The 21,917-nt window shown below is 46.6% G+C and overlaps 1 protein-coding gene across 7 annotated transcripts in view; it reads left to right on the forward strand.

The window, feature by feature from the left end:
* LOC120456580 (broad-complex core protein) overlaps positions 1-21,917 on the forward strand; it is a 45,995-nt gene that overhangs the window by 13,410 nt on the left and 10,668 nt on the right. For 3 of the 7 annotated variants that reach the window (XM_039643487.1, XM_039643483.2, XM_039643486.2), the window contains exons 3-7: positions 3,013-3,201; positions 3,285-3,738; positions 3,839-4,106; positions 4,185-4,324; positions 4,475-4,525. In XM_039643487.1, the coding sequence (XP_039499421.1) occupies positions 3,013-3,201; positions 3,285-3,738; positions 3,839-4,106; positions 4,185-4,324; positions 4,475-4,525 (1,102 nt within the window). Of the gene's footprint in view, positions 1-3,012; positions 3,202-3,284; positions 3,739-3,838; positions 4,107-4,184; positions 4,325-4,474; positions 4,526-10,097; positions 14,702-14,784; positions 21,912-21,917 lie in introns of those variants that run through there. The other 4 variants (XM_039643480.2, XM_039643481.2, XM_039643484.2 and 1 more) reach the window with 4 other exon arrangements.

A 21,917-nucleotide genomic window follows, 5' to 3' on the forward strand; every position in this document is an offset into this window, starting at 1 on the left:
AGGCACCGACAGCCGCGATAGACACAAAAACACTGCAATTGTCGACGGGCTGCGGCGAGGGGAAAGGGGAAGGCCGTACAGTCGAAACACGTTATGAATTCCGGCGGCGCAAGACGGCAGAGAGTTGCAGTGAAAATGAGTCGATGGCGGGGACTTTGCGCTGGGACAACGATACGTATGATTGATTTGTGTTGCCTGATCATGCAACGCACGCGGATCTGCGGCAACTCGCAACTAGTTACTTCCAACTTGCAACTCACAAAAGGCGGAACTAGAGCAGGCTCAAATGAGACCGCACAGGCCATTTCACAAGCCGGCTAGGCTAATCCTTGAAGTTGGCCCGGCTCGAAGTCAAAGTAAAACTGGCAAACTAATGCAGCCCGCCCCAAAAGGCCGCAGTTTGGTTCATTATTTTTATTATGACATTAAAATTATGTGATTCGCTGTTGTTGCCCCAACATTTACGTTTGCCCGCCAAAACTTTGGCGCTGCCTGCATTCTGCATTGAAAATATTTGCACGCAATTGCGGTTTTGAGCGACAGGGACGGCCTGGCTAGTTAGACTAGTTAGAGAGGGACGGGACGGAAAGGGATAGAACGGGACAGCCTCGACGTTTGCCATTTGCATTGTTCGAGCTGTCATTGGAGCCCAGGAGCGGAGGACCTGAGAAGCCCAGGAGCGCTGGAGGGCAGCAGGAGGAGCAGGAGGAGCAGGAGGAGGTCCTGCAGCAGAAATTATATAAATTACAAAGTGCCCACCCCCCCGTTTGTGTTTCCGTTTCTGTTTCTGTTTGTGCAACTCTTGTCTCTTTCGACATGATTTGTTAACATGATAGAAAACTTGCTGGGCTTTCCGTTATTATTTTCCGTTTTTGTTCCAAATTATGCGCGAGGCCGACAAACAAAAAGAGTGTAGTTCTGTCTGTTCTGTTTGGTTTTTGGGAAGAACTGCAATTAGGAGAGAGTTTTTTGGGTGGAGTGGGGGTAGGGGGGTTGGTAGGGGTTCCAATCCAGCGCTGATTACGCAATGGCTATGGCAACTGGGTTCGCGACGCGAACCGAACGCGAAACAAGAACATGTCAAGAAGTCCCTGGCAAACTGGAAAGTTTCTTCCCCCAACTCCGACCGCCCCAACAAGAAATTGCGCGAGCAGAAAAAGTCGGCATTTAATTTGTTAAAAAGGCCAACTAAATGCAGCGGGACAAAAACACAAAAAACAGCAACGCCAACAAAAGCGAACGAGCCGACTGAATTTTTCTCGAGCTCTTTTTGTGCATTCGCATTTGTTGCTGCAGTCGCTGTAGTCGCTGCTAGTTGCTGTGGAATTATGTACCCAAGAAATTAGTATACAAAACTTTGCTGGCTGGCTGGCTGGCTGGCAAGCAGCACAAAAAACGGCAAAGGCAGGCAGGCAACTGCAACAACAATGGGCCCTGCCTGGCACAAAACTTTGTAAATTCAATTTGAAATACATACAAGTGGGCAGTAGGTGGTGAACAAAGGACAGAGACAACGGTGGACAGTAGTCGCAACTGGCGAGGAGAACTGGACTCGACTGGACAGCCGGACAGTCAGCCAGACAACTGGACACTTGGCTCCCGCCCAGAAATACCCAACCCAACCGAACCCAACCCAAACCAACACCAAGCAAACCCAACCCAACCCAACCATCTCGTCCAGCACTTGGCGTCGCAATTGTGCGCGACTTTGCGCCTATGCATAAATATTTAATTAACTGCAGCGCATTATTTTAATTAGGTGTAAAAACTGCCAAACAACGAAAGCCAGCGACAAATTGAGAGGCTCGGGGGACTCAGATACAGATACAGATACAGCTACAGCTACAGCTACAGCTACAGATACAGTTACAGATACAGCTACAGATTGAGATTCAGATACGGATTCGTTTTCAGAGCCGGAGATGCCAGGGGCTAGAGGTGACTTAATGGCTGCTCCTGAGCTGGGGGCAATTGCTAAAAGCATTTCTGGCTTTTGTGTAATGACCTGGTACTGGGCCACGCCCCCCGCCCCCCATTAGCATTTGCATGATGTGCTGTGCCCACCAGCAGCTCACCAGCTAACCAGCTCACCAGCTAACCAGTTCACCAGCTCTCCAGCTGACCAGCTCACCAGCTGCAGCAGAGATCTTTCGATCTGCGTCTCCTGACGCATTTGTCTTTCGTTCGTCAAATTGACCTCAATTCCGCAATCGCTCATACATATGTTTATATGTGCATATTTGAATGTATGTAAGTGCATATATGCACAATCACACTCTCACTGGCAATCTTTTAGCGCTAACTCAATCGCAAATATCCAGTGCGTGTGTGCGAAGGCACATAAATTGCAAAAGCCAGTAAATAAGACAAACACACACGAAGTGCAGGGTCTTTCAGGGCAGAGCAACAAAAGACGAGGCGAGACTTGACCCAATTTCTAGCCAGGCAGCAGCAGCAGCAGCAGCAGCAAAAAACAGAAACTGAAACTGAAACAGAAACTGAAACGGCAGAGGAGCAGAGGAGCAGCTCCCTTTGTTGGAGTTCCACTTGATAAGTGAAATTCGCACTACAGTGTGTACACACACGCAGCGCAAACTGGAATGCACTGGCCCTGAATGTGCTCACAGTAGGATGGAGCGGGAAGTGAGGAATCCAATCGGTTGGAATCGAATGGGATGGGAATGGGATTGGGAAGGGCATGGGGATTGGGATTGGGATTGGGATAGGAAACCACACATGCCAGAAGAAATAAACTGCAGCTGGCTGGCGGCGAAACGAGCGAATGCAAACTTCAAATCGCGCGCTGGCCTGTTGACATTTCAGCGACAATTGAAGGTTGTCTGGGCCAGAGAACCCTGATAATTGCCGGGGCAAACAGGCTTATCGAGGGATCCGGAGTTGGGGATACCAACTGGAACAGAGGGGCACTGGGCACTGGCTGACTCACCCACCGCCAGCCGACTTACATATGTAACATGCATACACATCTGACTAAAACCACTCCAATTACAGAGCACACCCTGCAAACACCCGGTCATACTGCTGCAGGATGTCAACTTCATGGACCTGCACGCCCTGGTGGAGTTCATCTACCACGGCGAGGTCAACGTGCACCAGAAGTCCCTGCAGTCCTTCCTCAAGACCGCCGAGGTGCTGCGCGTCTCAGGACTCACGCAGCAGCAGGCAGAGGACACACACAGCGTGAGTATACACTGGCAATACCAGTCGCCGCAGGACGAGCCCCTCTCTACTGCAAACCCTTTCGCCCAATCTTCCACCCACAGCATCTGGCCCAGATACAGAACCTGGCCAATTCAGGCGGCCGCACGCCGCTCAACACGCACACCCACTCGCTACCACATCCGCACCACGGCTCGCTGCACGACGATGGCGGCTCCTCGACCCTCTTTAGCCGCCAGGGAGCGGGCTCGCCGCCCCCGACGGCGGTGCCGTCGCTGCCCTCGCACATCAACAACCAGCTGCTGAAGCGCATGGCCATGATGCACCGCAGCAGTGCCGCCGCCGCCGCCGAGGAGTCCTCGCACGCCCTCAAGCGGCTGCGCGGCTCCGACAACGGTCTGCCGCTGTCCGGCGTCGTTGGCAGTGGCAGCAACAACAACAGCCCCGACTTGCCGCCGCTCCACGCGCGCAGCGCCTCGCCCCAGCAGACTCCGGCCGACTTCAGTACGATCAAGCACCACAACAACAACAATACGCCGCCGCTGAAGGAGGAGAAGCGTGAGTGTCCCAGTGGGTTGACCCAACTGGGTTTCGGATCGCCATTGGTGAGCCATGGCCACTAATCGCTTTTTCGCCATTTTCGCCACTTTCCCCACAGGCAACGGACCCACAGGCAACGGAAACTCAGGCAACAACAACGGCAACGGAACGAGCAACGGCAACGGAATCTCCATCAGCGATAAGCTGGGCAGCCTCACACCCTCGCCGCTGGCTCGAGCGGGCGCCGATGACGTCAAGTCGGAGCCCATGGAGCTGGTCTGCTCCAACAACAATGCCAACGCCAACGACGAGCACAGCAACGACTCCACCGGCGAGCACGATGCCAATCGCTCCAGTAGTGGCGACGGCGGCAAGGGATCCCTGAGGTAGGTCACCCCCCCAACCAGAAAGCAAAGCACTTGCTAACCCCCGACATTCCCATCTCTATCCCTGTGTCATTGCAGCTCCGGCAACGACGAGGAGATCGGCGACGGACTCGCCTCCCACCACGCCGCCCCACAGTTCATAATGTCGCCGGCGGAGAACAAGATGTTCCATGCAGCCGCCTTCAACTTCCCCAATATCGATCCCTCAGCGTTGCTAGGTGCGTATGAGCTCGGTGGGCTGACTAACGCCAATTAACTAACGCTTTTACTCTTCTCCTCCTTTCCTCTCCCCTCTACCACTTTACCCCTTTCCCCACTCTTCGAAACGCTGCCACACATGACCGGGCACGGGTTTTGGCCAACAACAGGTCTCAACACTCAGTTGCAGCAGTCCGGTGACCTCGCCGTGTCCCCTCAAGGTGAGTCAGAACATTTCTCTATCCGTACTCTATTGTTCCGCTCTATTTGCGCTCAAAAGCTCATTATTACATTTTTTACATCAAATGCAAATGCAAATGCAAGTACCAAAATAATATACCAAAGAGTCTATCCAAGTCAGATACCAGAATACCAGATACCAAAAGAAATGAAAGGCTAAAAGCAAACGTAAAACTAAAAGTAAAGAGAATACGAATACAAATCGAGATAAAAAATACCAAAAACCATACCAAAACTAAATCCAAACCAGAGCCAGAATCTAAGTCGAAATTACTAAAAAAAAAAAAGAAAAGAAAAAAAACTGCTGAGAGATCATTTGATTGCCCGTAATTTTGTTGAATTTGGAATTTCTAGTTTAATGTTCCTTTTTCGTTTCGTTGTAATTGTCAGTATTGTCGTTTCTGTTTTATCTTTTTGTTCTTTTGTTTCTTTCGATTTTTGCGTTTCGACTGACTTGAGGACACACACATAGTACATGCATACATGCATGCATGCATACATGTCGCGTATGTATGCGTGTCGATCAGGAGCAGGACTTTTGATTTAACTTTCGATTTATTTCCCGTTGGACTCAACTCGAATCCGCACCCGCAAAGTAAATGAACGAACCCGAACTTGATCCTTGGAACCAACGGCAGACCCAAAATCAAACCGATCCTCAACACACCCCCCCACACCCTCCCTCAACAACAAAAACCAATCCTCCGGTTCGTTGCGATTCCAAGTCGAGTTCCCTTCGTAGCGTATCAAGTGTATAAATTTCTTTCTTGTTTGATTGTTTCGATGGTAAATGTTTTCATTTGTTTCGGTCACACTCACACCCTCACACACGCACATGCCAGAACTGAAGAATCCCCCCCCAACCCCCGGGCAAGAACCCCAGAAAGTACCCAATAAGTACGCCCCGCCCAGGAGATTCACCCGACCACCCCTTCCCCCGCAAAGAAAAGTACCTGCACATGCACTTAGACGGTTTTCCATGTCATCCATGTTGCGTACTAAACGATGCTGGCCTCGAGATGGCTTGACGCATAATGAATACTGCATAATGAATACCGCATAATGAATAACGAATTATGAATAATGAAGAATGTGTAATAGCAAAGCAGGGTAATTGCTAAATAAACGCCAGCCGCGAAACTTTGGCAAACACTCAAATATCAACAACAACATCAACATGCCCGATTCACGATTGCCGCTCCGCCAGTTTGTTTGATGAACTACGCAAAATTAATTAACTCGCTGCTTTCCAGCTCATCTGCCAGCCGCAGAGTGTTTAGCAAAATTCTATCACAAGTTTCGCACCACACCAGTTGCGGTGTGTGTGCTGCGGTCAGGCCGCAACAATCCGTGCCCCACATGGCGGCAAAGTGGCAGAGCGGCAGAGCAGACCCATTCCAAGCCACATGCCCCAAGCCCCAAGCTCCCCCACTCAAACTAACTACGAGTACAAACCGAATGCTACACGACACACTGTGACTTTTATGTTTATTAACCGCTGTTGTTTCGACTGCGCAATCCGCTTACCATTTCATTTCCGTTTGTGCTCTGTATTAATTCCGTTTCGTTTCGTTTCCGTTTTGTTCCTTTCCGTTTCTTTGCGTTACGTTCCATTTTGTGTAACAATTCGTTCGTGTTCCTTATGAAAACCCCAAGTAAACTGATCAAACACCAGCAAAATGTACTACACAACAGCAACACGCACCCACCCACACAATGCAGCACACACACACACGCCTATACACGCCATATTACAAACACACGCATAGATGTTTCAAAAAGCGACCCACAGCTAGATATACGATATACTAGTAAGTTTCGTTTTGACCCGATTTACATTCCTTGGCCAAACAGCCGCCTCTTTTTTGTTCGTTTAAACCCAAATCAGAATGGGGCAAGCATAAGAGATTTACTTAGCTATGATTTTGGTAGAGTTCTCGATGCACTAATGTGTCTATTTTTCATTCGTTCCTTTCGTTCCGTTCCGTTCCGTTCCATTCCGTTCAGTTTTGTTTGCGTTATTCCCAGTTTCGAGAACATGGCAAAAAAAAAAATCCAAAAAAATAAAACACTAGACATGACACGGGAAAAGCCCCGCAGAGAAGCAAACACCGAGTACATTTTGCAATCGAAATTTTATTGGTGTGAACTTTTAGTTTCCATGTAAAACGCAACGCATTTGAAGATCGAATATATACATACCTACATAATATATATATATATATTGAATATTGAACTCTTTCCTTTATTTGTACGTCGTCGTGCTTGTGTCTAAAACTATGTAAACCCCACCCGAACCAAATTAACCACCCATTGACCCGATCCCATTAGCAAAGTCAAAAGAAAAGCTTTATTTACAACAATTGCATTCGAACGAATTTTCACATTAATTTTCAATGTGTCTTTTGTTAACAACTGTCGATGCCCCCGCAGCCTGTGATGGAGGGAAAAGCGGTTTTCGTTTAGTTTACCACCCACTTAACCCCTGAAATTGACACCCCCCCCCCCCCCCCATTGCCCCATTGCTCCATCGCCCCTGGGTCTGTCTCTCTAGTCTGTCTCCCCTCGAATTCGGCCAACTTTGCTTTGAGCACACATCGGTTCACGAAGCCTGACTAAACCCCCTTGAAAACCAAAACCAAACCCAACAAATACTCCACAATCACACACTCAAACCCAAACTCGCCGCTACGAATACAGAAGTCGGTGCATAACCAGGTTCACGGAAGTCCTCTGAAAGCCCACAACCTCTGGTCCCTAATCCCTGATCTGAGTCCCGAGGGGTGGACGGATCAGTCCTAACTCAGCACATATTGGCAATTGTTCACTCATGCGTACACAGTTTACAGCAAGGTACAGTCACACCAGGCGCGTCTCGTTTCGTCTCGTTTCATTCCGGTCCGTTCCGTGTCGCGCGTCTCGTTCCACACTCGAAACACAATACGGCCACACTGCAGGTTCACTTAATAACTTGGCCACGCTTACTCACAGCACGCACACACACACCACACACACACACAGGACTCTCACACTCACAAGGGGGCCCCGTGAGGTGATCTTGATAGAAGGGGCAAGCCCTTCGCCTCTTTGAGTAGTCGAAAAGCACACACTACACACTCACCCACTCACACACATACACACACACACATACATGCCCGCCCACACACAAGCACACATATACCCACACATACATAAACTATATTATGCGCTCAAACAAACACAGCTAACAAAATGATCACCAGAGGGCACTAACACCGAAGTTGATCGACTAACGCTAATCTTTATTTATTTTCCAATTGTACTAACCGACCAAAATTTAAAATTCCCCAATAATCGTGAGATTTATATATATTTATATCTACCTACCCACACACGTATATATATGAGTCAAAGTATACATACATATTGTTAAGAACTGATCGATCTAACCCCCTGTATACGTATATAAATCCGCTTTACTAAACCCCCAATGGATCCAATATCAAAAATACCACCACTGCCCACAGCGGCGACCAAAGCAGACAACTCGATACATGAAACAAAAACACCCAACGCCCCTCCTTTCTCCTTATTCCTTTCTCCCACCACCCAATTCCCAAAATGCCAACCCAACCACCCAACCACCCACACCACCACCAGCACAAAAGAACACAAACTGAGATTACCAACTCAAGCAACCACTCAAGGCTTCAAGTATATAAATTTGATTGAGAAACCGCTTTAAATTATGCTCTATATATACATATATATATTTGTTGCTCCTAATTTTAAAACCAATGAACACAAACACACACACAAACACTGTGAGAAAAGGAGAATTCAGAGTTATATCTTACGCCTAGCATATCTAGAATAAATTACTTTAACTTCCGTGAGAAGTATTCAAAATTCACCTAATTTTAAGATCCACAATTGGTGACCCAGGCAATAATTCAAATTGAAAATCAAAAATCGAACAATGTATCCATTACTAATCTATTTAAGTTACCACCTAAGCACACAACCGAATTAAAAGCTGTGGATGGATTGGATGGGATTCGGAAATTGCTTAAATTTGTAAATCAATTGAAATAGAAAATATCAAAATTATAGCACCAATCCGCTCACAGCCCCAAAATACGACAAAAACAAAAATTATAATTTAAGCACAATGTACATTTAACGAAATTCCAAGCAAAAATAAGTCAAAATTTAAACCGAAACTAGAAAATGCCACTAAGATCCCGGAGAGAGATGATGATGGTGGAGACAAAGGTGATTTGGCAAGGGGTTTAATTCTAGTGCTTTTTAAGTGACACAACCACACACAACCCCGAACTCCCTACACACACAACACACAATACACACACACAAAACCACACACAAAGACACGAGGTACGGGAAGTCAAAGAAGCAGAACAACACAACACACGTACAATAAAAGCGATACAGAGATGATATGAACTTCTGATGGTGACGGTGTTTTACAAAACGCACCCACACACACAAACACACAAGCACCCAGACACACACACACACAACAGACACAACAAACACTTCACTTACGTCTCTGAACTCAAATGCTCCTCCTACTATTCCTACTCCTAAATTTAAATTGCCACACAACACCGCACACTATGGTAATGAGTAAACAAGAACAAACTACAAAAAACCAAAAACAAACCAGCCAACCCAAACCAATACCAATACCAATACCAGCAACCAACAAGAACCTCAAACTAAACCTAAACCAAAACCAAAACCAAAACTAAGCCAAAACCAAACGAAGAACCCCAACAATTTTGCACACGTTGAGTATCGGTAGAGTCCATCGTGCGATCAGATCGACATCGATGTCCATATGTATACGCAGCCGCCAAGAAAGAAAGAATCGATTCTGACCCAAACTGATCTGGAACTGAACTGAGTTGCAGTCGCAGTTGCGGTCACAGTTGCAGTTGCAGTCGCAGTCACAGTCACGCAATTCGAGTTTCGAGTTGAATAGTGAAGAACTGCAACTGAATCGTCGTCAAACAATCAAAAAGAAATTAATTTCTCACATTTGTCATGCGAAGCCAACCGTTTTCTTTTCCACATGCCACTTACCCGATATCCCCAGATATCCCCATATACAATATATCCTCCGATATATCCCTTCCTACCACACCATCTACTTCTTTCTCTCTCACTCTATGTCTCTCTCCGCCTTTCTGTATATCTCTCTTTCTAATGTCACGCAATCCGCTAGAAAAACAGATTGAACAATCGAAAAATAAATCCAAAGTTAAATTAGCCACCAGCTTTTCTAAACAAAAGCTAATGCAGAAATGAAGCAAACTTATATATTTGATGCAAAAAATGCTAACGAAATTCGTTTTCTGATAACTATCCGGCAATACACACATGAAATCAACTGAAATTAAATCAAAAATTCAAAAATGTCAAAATCCAAATCGAAATCCAAATGAGAAGTCACGCAAAATTGAGACGAAAAAAACAATTCAATTCAATAACAACTCGTTGTCCTTGGGCTAATGCGACGTTTTCTGACTTTTTTCCCCACTTTGTCGTCAGGTAAACTGACGACAAATGCTACAACTACTACAACAACAACAATAAACAACTTGATTACCAACAACAACAACAACAACTACGATTACTCTCTACCAACAAAAAACTCCAACTCTCAAAAAACTCCATCACCAACAACAACAACTCTAACAACTCCAACAACAACTCCAACTCGACCTACAGCCATCACAAGTGCCTCCGGCATCTGTGGCCTTAACCTCTCCACATTTGCAGCCAACGGGAGCAGCAGCGGTGGCAGCAACGGCGGCCTCTCAATGACCGCCCTGCTGCCCCAGCAGCAACAGCAGCAGCAGCACCAGATGTCGCAACAACAGCAGCAGCAGCAGCAGCAACAACAGCAGCAGGGCAACAGCTCCAGCGGCCAACAGCAGCAGCCCAACGGGATCCTGGCCTGCAGTACGCCCAAGGCCAATACGCCCACCACCACACAGCAGCAGATGTATGCGGCGGTGATGGCCGCTGCCGCATCCGCATCCGCGTCGACGAGCGGCAGCGCCAACAGCTCGCTGAACAACTCGAACTCGACATTGAACACCTCGGGGGGACTGAACAACTCGGCCAGCGGCGGCGACGACTTCCGATGCAATCCGTGCAACAAGAACCTGAGCTCCCTGACGCGCCTCAAGCGGCATATCCAGAACGTACACATGCGCCCCACCAAGGAGCCCGTGTGCAACATCTGCAAGCGCGTCTACAGCTCGTTGAACAGCCTGCGCAACCACAAGAGCATCTACCACCGCAACCTCAAGCAGCCGAAGCAGGAGCCGGGCGTTGGTGCCACCCAGGCGGCGGCCAATAGCTTCTATCACCAGCAGCACCAGCAGCAGCAGCTCAACCACCACTCCTCCTCATAGGGCTTCATGTACTTTGACTACCGCCAGCAGCATCAGGCTCAAGCCCAAGCCCAGGTCCAGCACCATCCACACCCGCTACCGCATCCGCATCCGCATCCGCACCCGCACTCGCATCCGCGACCGCATCCGCACCACGGGGGGTTCTCCAGTTGAGGGGGACCAGGTTTTTGTTAAGTTTGAATGATCCGAATGTCAAGCATATGTAGGTGTAAGGCGTAGGAACACACATATACACATTCATACACTCCCAAACCCACACCCACACCCACACATCCACACACACACACACACTCAAGACGGTGCTTTTTGTACACATTAACTATTAAAGACCAGGACGAAGGAAGCGAATGTGCACATACACACAGTCTAGGCTAGTTACAATTAGTTGCCTTCGGTAGTTGCTAAGCACAGGATACACAGTTTATACAGATTAAATCGATAGCTGTTAGTAAACCCAAGACCAGCCCCTCCCTTCCCCAACCCCTGTAAAGTTCCCAGGCGTCTGGCAAAAGAACCAAATTGCCATTCCGCTGCCCAGTCCCAGTCCCAAACCAAAACCCTGAACCCAATCCCAATCCCAGTCCCAATCCCAATCCCAATCCATGTCCAGGTTGACTGTTTGTCTTAATACGGTTAAGTAGGAGCTAACAGAGGTGCCCGTAGTGAATTCTTCGAAATGGCTTTAACTAAATACAATTTATCCGATGGACAGCATATTCTGTAAACACCTCATGATAGGCTGCGATTGGCGCCTCATCGATTATAAAAGAGGGAAATGGGAAGCGTTAGACGTATGAATTATCTCTCTCTCCCTTAAAGTTAGACTAAAATAGAGACCGAACTGCACTTTTTTTTGTACCATTACGAAGTATATGCATAATGTTAAAGAGTTACGATTTATAGATAGCTGTAGGTGAAGTAACACACATGTTTGGAAGCTTAGGAGTTTACAAGAAGAAAGACGAAAGAAGAATGGAGAAAGAAGAACGAAGAACGAAGAAAGGAGAGAAGAGCAGGGGGAGCGACCGACCGAACGACCGACCAATTGCAAAGATCTTTTCTTTAGTACTTTAAACTAGTTATCAGATTCGGAATAGTTAGGATTAAGCGCACAGTAACACACACGCCCACACACACACACCTATTCACACACGAATCACAATGCATATGTATGTCTAGAATAAAGAAATGTTTAACCATAGCGTATTTTTTTTTTTGGATTTTTTGTATATTTAATGTTAGTTATGCGGATATTGAGTAATGATACCGATGATAAAAATGTTGACCGGATACTTTGATGAGTAAGCCTGTGTTCGTTAATTTTTAGTGCTGCTAAGTAAAGATACAGACACTTGTTTGTGCGTAAGACCTATGAATACAAGCAAATATATATATATATACACATATAAAACACCACACACTCACACATCGCGAAGCCAATGCAGCTGAGATCCATGTACCAGCGCTTGCGGCTCTGCGCAAAGAACTCTAATTCACTTTCTACTCTAATTCAATTCATTATATTTACAAATAAACGTCTACACATTAAAGCGATATTTCATTTACCCCGCTCCCCAGGCCACTCCCCCAAAAGCACCCACGTCCCCAGCGATCCCAGCCTCGGTGTTGTATGCATGTCAATCGAGGCTTTGTCATCAGCGCCCGTGGGAAACCTAACGAAATAACTGAAAGAATGGACCCTAACAGGTCCAAAGCCCTCACTCTCTATCTCTATCTCTGTACGTCCAGCCACACACTCATGCACATATTGTCCTCATTGTCATAACCATACATCGTAACCTAGATCGTAGTGCCAGGACCTGGCCCATTCGGGCCACGTCAGTGTAACATGTCATGTGTGCCGAGCCGAGTCAAACCGAGCCAAACCGAATCGCATCGAACTTTGGCCCCATCACACTAATCCGCCACATTCGTTCACCTCGGGTCGAGCGCGAACTTCGCCCATTTTAGGAACCCGCCCCCAGAATCAGAACTACTACCAGTACTAATACTAACACCTCACCATCAACCAAGCCCCCAACTCGATCCCTCTGCTCCGCTCCACTGTGAGGGGCGGTGACCCCCAATTAAGCGCTAAGTATCTGAATCTGAATCTTAGAGGTGCCCCCGATCCACTGACCCACCACAGACCCCCGTAACCACCAACCCTCGCACACAACCGAACATTGGAATAAGCCCCCTGTGTGTGACCCACCCGTTCCCAAAAGCACGTTTAATCTACCGCACATTTGGTTCTTTTTAACCAGTCCCGACACCCTGACACCCTGTACCCAAAACCCCACCCAAAACTCCCACCTATGCAAACCCAATCGAAACCCAACACAGGCAACGGTGCTGCGATTGAGTTTGAAAAAAAGAGACACTAGTGACAACCGCAAGATAAAATTGACAACTTGCAAGTAAAACAAAATAAAAACCGAAAAAAAAAAACAGAATAACTAAAAGGGAAAATCAAAATAATACTAAACATTTTATATATACAACAAATCAATCAGGCCAAACATGTTTCAAAATTTTGCTAAACTTAACAAACAATTGATAAATCACAATCAAAATCGAAATCGAAAGCGAGCGAAAAAATGAACGCATACAAATTGGAAATTGAAGTCGAAATTGAACCGAAAATCGAGAAATGCGAATCGAGTCAAAAAAAGACAAGACAAATTGGTTTAAAGCATCCACGAAATTCGTGACAAATTATCAACGATAAGAGCACACCCAAATTGGCAAAGTAGACACCACAAAATTATCCACCAGTTTACAAGGTCGTCCCCAAGGTCGTGGCAACTGCAACTGCAATTGCAACTGCAACTGCCAGCGATCGGGGTGCAAATTTCCGAATTCGAACCCAACCGAAACGAATCCGATTCGGACTCGGATTCGAATTCGAATTTGAGCCACGTTCCCCATCTGCGGCATTATGAACTGTGCAATTCGAGTTCAAAGTTCAACAACAACCATCACAAACTAGCCACAGCAACAGCAACAACAACAGAAACAGCTACAGCAACAAAACAGTCAACAAACCGTTTTATTACCATTTTATTTCCATGCGTTTTCCCCAAAAAAAAAATAATAATAAAACCAAAACCAAAAAAAAAGGAAATGAGAACCAACCCGAAACCGAAATCGAAAATAGAAACTCCGAAAATGCGAGATATTGCGAATCGCACTCCGAAAACGAATCTGAATTTAAATCTGAACTCGAACAGCGTTTTTTCAACACAAAATTCCTTGATCAAAACCAATGAGAGCCAGATAAATTCCGCACAAAAAATCAAATGAAGCAACCGACCTAAGCAAAAGATTGAATTAAAACAGTTTATGGAAAAGCAAAGTTAGCAAATGTACATTGTTTTGAGCCTGGATTTGTTAGTGTTATAAAAGTAAACCAAACAAACAACAAACATACAGATACAGAAACAGATACTAAAGCAGAAACAGATACTAATACAGATACAGCTACAGATACAGATACAGATACAGATACAGATACAGATACAGATACAGATACAGATACAGATACAGATACAGATACAGAAACAGATACACTGACGTGGACGAAGCAGCTACTTATTAACACCACAACAAACTAGACGTGAACGCACAGACTGCTACAACTACTACTACTACCACACACAACTAAACAACAAGAAACAACCCAAACCAAACCAAACAAACAAACAAACAAACAAACAAACAAACAAACAAACCAAATAACAACAAAGTCAAATATACAGAAAAGTCACTATTGTCTCTTTTTTTCTTCTCTTCCTTTCTAAATGACCGTTTAGGTGGCAGCACCGGCAGCCTACTCAGTGGCGTCATTGTGCCCGGCGGTAGTGGTGGCACCCCTAGTAATAGTAGTAGCAACAACAACAACAACAATCAACAACAAAAAATAGAACAACAGTCATCACCACACCAACTCCTCCAACAACAACATCATTCCACACCACATACCAACAGTCCACAACTGAAGCAGGAACAACCGAAGTCGGGCGCCGGGAGCTGCAAGTCCAGCGACCTGCACATTGCAGCGGGCAGTGAGCGCAGCCTCTCCCGATCCTCCCAAGGAATGCCAGATGCCGGCGGGCACAGTGCCACGCCCTCGCCCACCGCTGCCTATCACAAGCGCGAGAGGGAGCGCGAAAGAGAGCGCGAACGGGAGCGTGAGCGGGAACGATCGCTCGACCATGAGCGCGACATGGAGAGACCAGGCGGCACGGGATCCCCACCACCGCCGCCGCCGTCGCACCACTCACATTTCGGCCAGCACCCACTGTCGCTGTTGCCCAGCCACCACCAGTTGCACGCCACCCACCACGAGCTGAGCGCCGCCGCCGCCCACCACGCTCACGCCCATGCGCATGCCGCCCACGCCCATGCCTTGGCCCGCGCCGGATCGCCCATGGAGCACCACCACCTGTTGCACCACAGACGCGCCTCGCTCTCGCCCTCGGGCGCCGTTTCCTCCGCCAGCGGAGCGGGCGGACGCGGAGGCGGAGCTGGCGGACCAGGTGGACCAGGCGGCAGCCTGCTGTCATCTGTGCGCGCCCAGGACGTGGCGCAGGCCAATAGACTCCTCCTGCCCCTGCCACTCAACGCCTGCCACCGGTGCGACGTGTGCGGCAAACTGCTGAGCACCAAGCTCACGCTGAAGCGCCACAAGGAGCAGCAGCACCTGCAGCCGCTGAACAACGCCGTGTGCAACCTGTGCCACAAGGTCTTCCGCACGCTGAACTCGCTGAACAACCACAAGAGCATCTATCATCGCCGCCAGAAGAACCACCACTCGTACTTCCATCACGGCGCCGGTGTGAGCCAAGCGGGCAGTCCGGGCAGCCGGCTGCATCAGTCCCTCAGTTCGCTGAGCGCAGCAGCTGCGGCGGCCAACAATAGCGTCAATGTGGGCGGTGGAGCGGTGGGCGGGGCTGGGGGCAATGCAGTGGCTGCTGCCGCAGCCGCAGCAGCCGCGGCGGCCGAACTGCTTCTCTCTCCGATCGTTGGAGCCGCTGCCGTGGCCGGGGGCACGGCCAGCTCCACGCTCCAGCTGGCGGCGGCGCACCAGCAGCAGCAGCAACAGTCGTCGCCGGGCATTGTCAAGCCGTGCATGGACTTCTTATAAGATCAGCAGCAACTCTTGCAGCAGCTGTTCCACGCGGCGCTCAACAACTCCGCGGCGGCAGCGGCGGCTGCAGCGGCAGCAGCTGCGGCGGGTGGATCGGGAGGAGGTCCAGGCGGAGTGGGAGGGGGAGTGGGAGTGGGAGTAGGAGCTGGGCCGGAGTCGATCAACGGAGGCGGACAGGAGTACGGCGGAGTGCAGGGGCCCAGTGGCACGCCCACTGTCGATCTCACCCAGCTGGAGCATACGGCCGGTGGCGGTGGATTCTCAGCCGCAGCCGCCGCCGCCGCCCTGCAGCACCACCTGCCACACCACCTAGCACACCAGCATCCGATGTCCCACCAACATCCCCACCAGCTGACGCACCCGCACCCCCACCCCCATCCGCACCAGCATCCATATGAACGCATGAATTTACTAGACCAATAAGCGAGGCGCCAGAAAGTATGCTACGAATGATGATCGGGCACCAGACACACGCACACGCGCACACAAAGGCACACACACACACACACACACGCAAAGAAGGAGGAGGAGGATAAGGAGAAGGAAAACGAAAAGGAGGAGAAGAACCGACCGAACGAAAAGGAGCAGAGGGAGATTAGGACTACTACTACCACGTAGACATTTCAATTTCGGATCTCACAGAACGGAAAATTCAAAGACTTTTTCGGCCAGAACAAAAACGAAAGAAAACTGAAATACAATGGCGAACATCGAGATAAAGCAATGATAAAATGATGAAAGCGCAAGCAAGGAGAGGAAAGGAAGACAAAAACATTTTTAGGCAAATGGAAAAACTGTGATTATTTACGACTTGATTATAAAGCAAGCAAAAACAAAGGTCTTTTACGATAAAGCTATATATGTAGCTATATACAAGCATAATACACACACCGACACCCACCCACACACACACACACGCACACCCATTCAGATCGCGCTGGAATCGGACTCGTATACATATAAGGATTTTTTTTGACCATCCCAAATTGGGATGCGAATAGAGTTTGTCACTAAAAACTAGATTAGGAGAAGCAGCGCTCCAACGCTTGGAGCCTGGAGCACAGGATAGAAGACTGTTAACCATGCCACATGCCACATGTCCATCCTCATGCTCATATGCTCACATGCCCCACACACACGCCCCTGAGTATTACCCACTAAATGCGCTAATTGCCAACCCATCGTCACAACACTCTGAATCAGAAACAAAAACAGAATCAGAAACTGAATCCGATCCGGAGCGCAAGGAACCGATCCCCGTATCGATGTGGGCGGGGATGCAGCCGGGAATCACACTGAATCGAAATCACTGAACCAATGTGCAACATTGCCCGGTATATCTGTACAGCTTCTAACTCTATTCTATCTTCCTCACCACTGCACACACTCATGAACAGAAAACGAACAAACAACCAATGCATATATATATTTTTTTTTTTTGTTTTTTGATATCATTGTAAGATATGAGATACAGATATATATACAGATATATATATATACATAAACATATGTGTACATTTAACAGCCACTAAATATTCATCAAATGAGTAGCAAGGTCAATGTAAAAAAAAACCACAACAATGTAAACCTAGCCCTAAGTGAACGAGTGTGTAATACGATTTTTTTTACTTATCTACAACTAAGAGCGTTGCTCCTAAGAACCACACACGAGTATACATAATATACATAATGTGTAAAAATGTATTTGCATAACTATGAGACGAATACGATATGAATACTATACGATGAATATAACTAAGACTATGACTCAGCATAACGCATACACAGCAAGGCATAAATCAATTTTGAGATGAAAGTCGGGTGTTCGGAGATCTTGGATCGTGTGTATAGGTGGAAATAGCACTGAGTGGAGGTAATGAGATGAGTAAACTGAGTAGTAAACTGAGTAAACTTACTGAGTAAAATGACTAAGATGACGAGAGGGAAAGTCGTGCGCGTTTCGAAGCTTGGGAAGAGAGGATGGGAACACGGGGACCAGGACTGACTAGTTTTAAACTCAACCGAAGGGCGGTGCGATGGGCACTCATCGATGAACGTTAGCTTATAGCTGAAACTCGACAAGGAACAATTAAATTGACGGTCCCCAGTTGAAGTGCCGGCACTTATGGTACAGTACATATACTATGCTTTCCAATTGGCACACTTTGCGACTCAAAATGTATAATCAAAATTAGCGACCAGATATATTATGTATGTATGTAGATGGTTTACTTTGCTTCCAGCACACCTTACCTTAATTTGAAGACTGATCACTCGAAGTAGAACTTTGGAGGGGGCGAGGTTTAGAACTAGAACAGGCCGTAGTAGCAGGTGGTCTCAGGCAAAGAAACCGCGGGAAACGACACTATTTTTAGCCGCGTGCAATTTCATCTTGGGTTTTCCATTTTAGGTCCCCCATAAGCTTTGGGATGGCGATAGAAGGGATGGTAGCCTTAGTAAAAGGTCAGGCCTATATGACCGATAGTATCTATATATCTATAGATAGAAAGGTAGAGAGTGAGAGAGTGAGAGAGCGAGAGAGATGAGGAAAGGGAGTGGAAATAAGTTTGAGCGCTGATACGTTGTATGCGAGTATAGTCGAATTTTATATTTTATACAACCTATTATAATTAACTCTTAATGTAACTCACCCACGCATAATCTAGGCGCATGGCGAAATTACCAATTTCCCCAATGTATGTATTTTTTTTTCTTGCTTCTTTTGGCAAACGAAAAGTCTGAAAAGTTGATTAAGTTGAATCATCTACGTTTTGATACCAAAATTCGATTTACATAGCTTATGCACATACGAATACGACTACATTAAGTTCACTGTACGAGTACACCCATAACTGTGTCCGTATCCAAATCTGTATCCTATCTATAAGGAGAACCCTCCGTTTGTTACGACCCACGCGATCTGAAATCGCCAGCTGCAATGCCATATACAGAGCATACGAGTGCTCCGACCTCACCCCCAATGTCACCTCGTTTTTTTTATTATATTCAATAAATGTGGAATTGTAAATCCAGACGCATGTACGATGTATGTATGTATGAGTACCGAGTACTGAGTCACACATAGCAGCTCAAGGAAGTGGAAGTTCAAATGTCGATTATTTAACACATGTACTTCTTACAGACTCACAGACATTGCAGATAACCGATAACAGCTACCAGATAACAGATACCAGATAACAGATACCAGATACCAGATAACAGTTCACAGTTTATAGTTCGCAGATCGCAAAACCCAGTGTGTATGAGAGAGGGTCGTCATGTGAGTACTGAGCCCAGGAGTTACTCAACTTATTACACTGAGGACCTAGCCAACTAACTAACTAAATAGCATATTGATACTCGAAATAGCAGCAGTAAGGCCTCGATAAGCGAGGAGTCCTAACAGATGAATACTGAAATACCGAAATACAGAAAAACAGAAAACCCAAAACCGAAATCAGATATCAGAATACCGATTAAAGAACCGAATACCAACTAATAATCAATAGTAGGTTCGCCTGTTTATCTTGTGCACTAAGAATATTTTTGTCCTATTCGTATAGATGTTCCCACAGACTCCCCTAACAGAAGTTCCCAAATCCCTTGCCCCTTGACCCCTGCCCCTTGCCAGTTAAGTGAATGTATGCATACTGAACCGTATTATCCAATGAACCATTAGCTCCAAGCCACATAAAGCTTACAATTACAATTACATTAACAACTACAATTACAATTACAATACGCGATATTAAAAAATAAACTAAACTACAGTAACAGTAACAGTAACAGTGCAGTAACTACATGGCTATACATACATAAGTAAAATAGCAAATCCGAGGAAGTACGAGTAAATGACGGCTTACCCCAACATTCAATCGAATATGCATAGAAATAGAAACTACAACCACAAACTAAACCGAAGCCAAACGGTGTTGAGTGTAGGAAGGAAGCGGAGTGGACTTGGTGGTCCAAGATGCTCCATTCGGCTCCTTTCTACGCTCAGAATCAAGGAGAAGCCAATTCAGTAAAATATCTCATCTAGTTGGAAAAACACTCGTACACAAACGCTTGCATACTTAGAGCGGTAGAAATATAACCCATACCAATATCCGTAACCACACCCACAACCACAACAACAGCCACACCGATCGAAGATCAAGTCAATTCAGAATACCAGTAAACCAGAAAACCAGAAAACCAGAAAACCATAACACCAAAAACCAAAAACCATTATTATGAATACAAAAGCAACAGACAGAAGTTTCCTTTGGCGACAATTGTTTTTCCCATAAGCTCGAACTTCAACTCGAACTCAAACTACAATAAAACAACTATTAAGTTTTCCACTCTAGCCTAGTAAGAAATGTACATTTTTGTCTCCTGTACGTTTACTTGTACATATATAAGCAAGGTGCCAGCACTAGAACTAACCCAAGCGGCAAGCCGATTAAATACACTCCTACACACACATATATATGCAAAGCAAAGTAACAGAATAACAACAAATTAAATAATTAATAATTTTATGTATTTGTGTAAGTGTCAACCAGAAAACTCTAAGGAAGCAAAACCAAAACCAAAACGAAAACGAAAACAAATCCGAACCGAACCAAACCCATTCATTTCGTTATACGTAAATCGGAAAGCAAGATCATTGAAATCAGTCAAATGAAACCCGCACACACACAAAAACACAACACTGACACTCACACACACACACACTCAGACAGACAGACAGAAGGAGAACGAAGTATTTTCATAATTAAAACAGAAATGATATCGTGTTATTATTTAAATAAATAGAATGTATATAAGTGAACCTTTGTATGTGCCGAAGATTTCTTTCTTAACCCCTCCCGGTTGTCCTGCTACCGGAACCGGAAATTGGGAACGGGGAACTGCGAACCGGGAACGGGAAACTTGGGGCTCTCGACTCTTTGATTCAGTGTCCACTTTGCAATCTCCCCTTCTCCCATGCCATGCCCCCCTTCTCCACGGCCCCGACTTGATCCCGACTACCAAACCTGTGACGCCGTTGAGTCCACGCCATCTGTGCGAGTGTCTGGTGGTGGGCAAACTCATTCAGTCCACTCCGCTCCACTTCATCCACCCACCGACCACCTGCCACCACCCATCGAGCGCAGAATGCCGCCTAACCTTGGCATGGCCGCTCTCAGTTTCGTCCCCGTCGTTGCCCGAGGCCTAACACCAGATCGCTATATTAATCCAATGTCACCCTACCTTCCACCTTCCACCACCTAGCACCCACTACCCACCACCCACCACCACCCACTAAACTGATAACGCTAGTTGTAACCGTAACTGTTAACTGTCAGTCGATAACACGGGCCACTCATTACCGCCGGTGGTGGAGCACCACTCCACACAGATCCAATCCAATCGAGTCCAGACCAGTCCAGCACACTACGCTTGCCCCAATCCGTTGCAGGGATGAAGGAGAAGGTGGTGCAGCTGGGACTGGACGAGAGATATATACCTATACCTTTTATTTACCTCTTGTATGTATATGTAATGTTATTTATTTATGTATTTTACCATTGCCACATATGCCAAACACTAGATCACACACCCGCAGTGCAGTTCACCGCACTGCCCGGTGGCAATTCATGTGTGGGCACCATTCATTAGAAACATTTCAGTTACTCCAACTCAGCGTACGAATGGTCCGAAAAAAAAGTACTATAAGATCTCGGTAAATTTCCGTAGTTAGGATAAGGCTACAACCAAATACCAAATACCAAATACCAAATACCAATACCAATCATACCAAACCCA

Source organism: Drosophila santomea, chromosome X (genome assembly GCF_016746245.2).
Source record: "Drosophila santomea strain STO CAGO 1482 chromosome X, Prin_Dsan_1.1, whole genome shotgun sequence".
Taxonomy (NCBI): Eukaryota; Metazoa; Arthropoda; class Insecta; order Diptera; family Drosophilidae; genus Drosophila; species Drosophila santomea.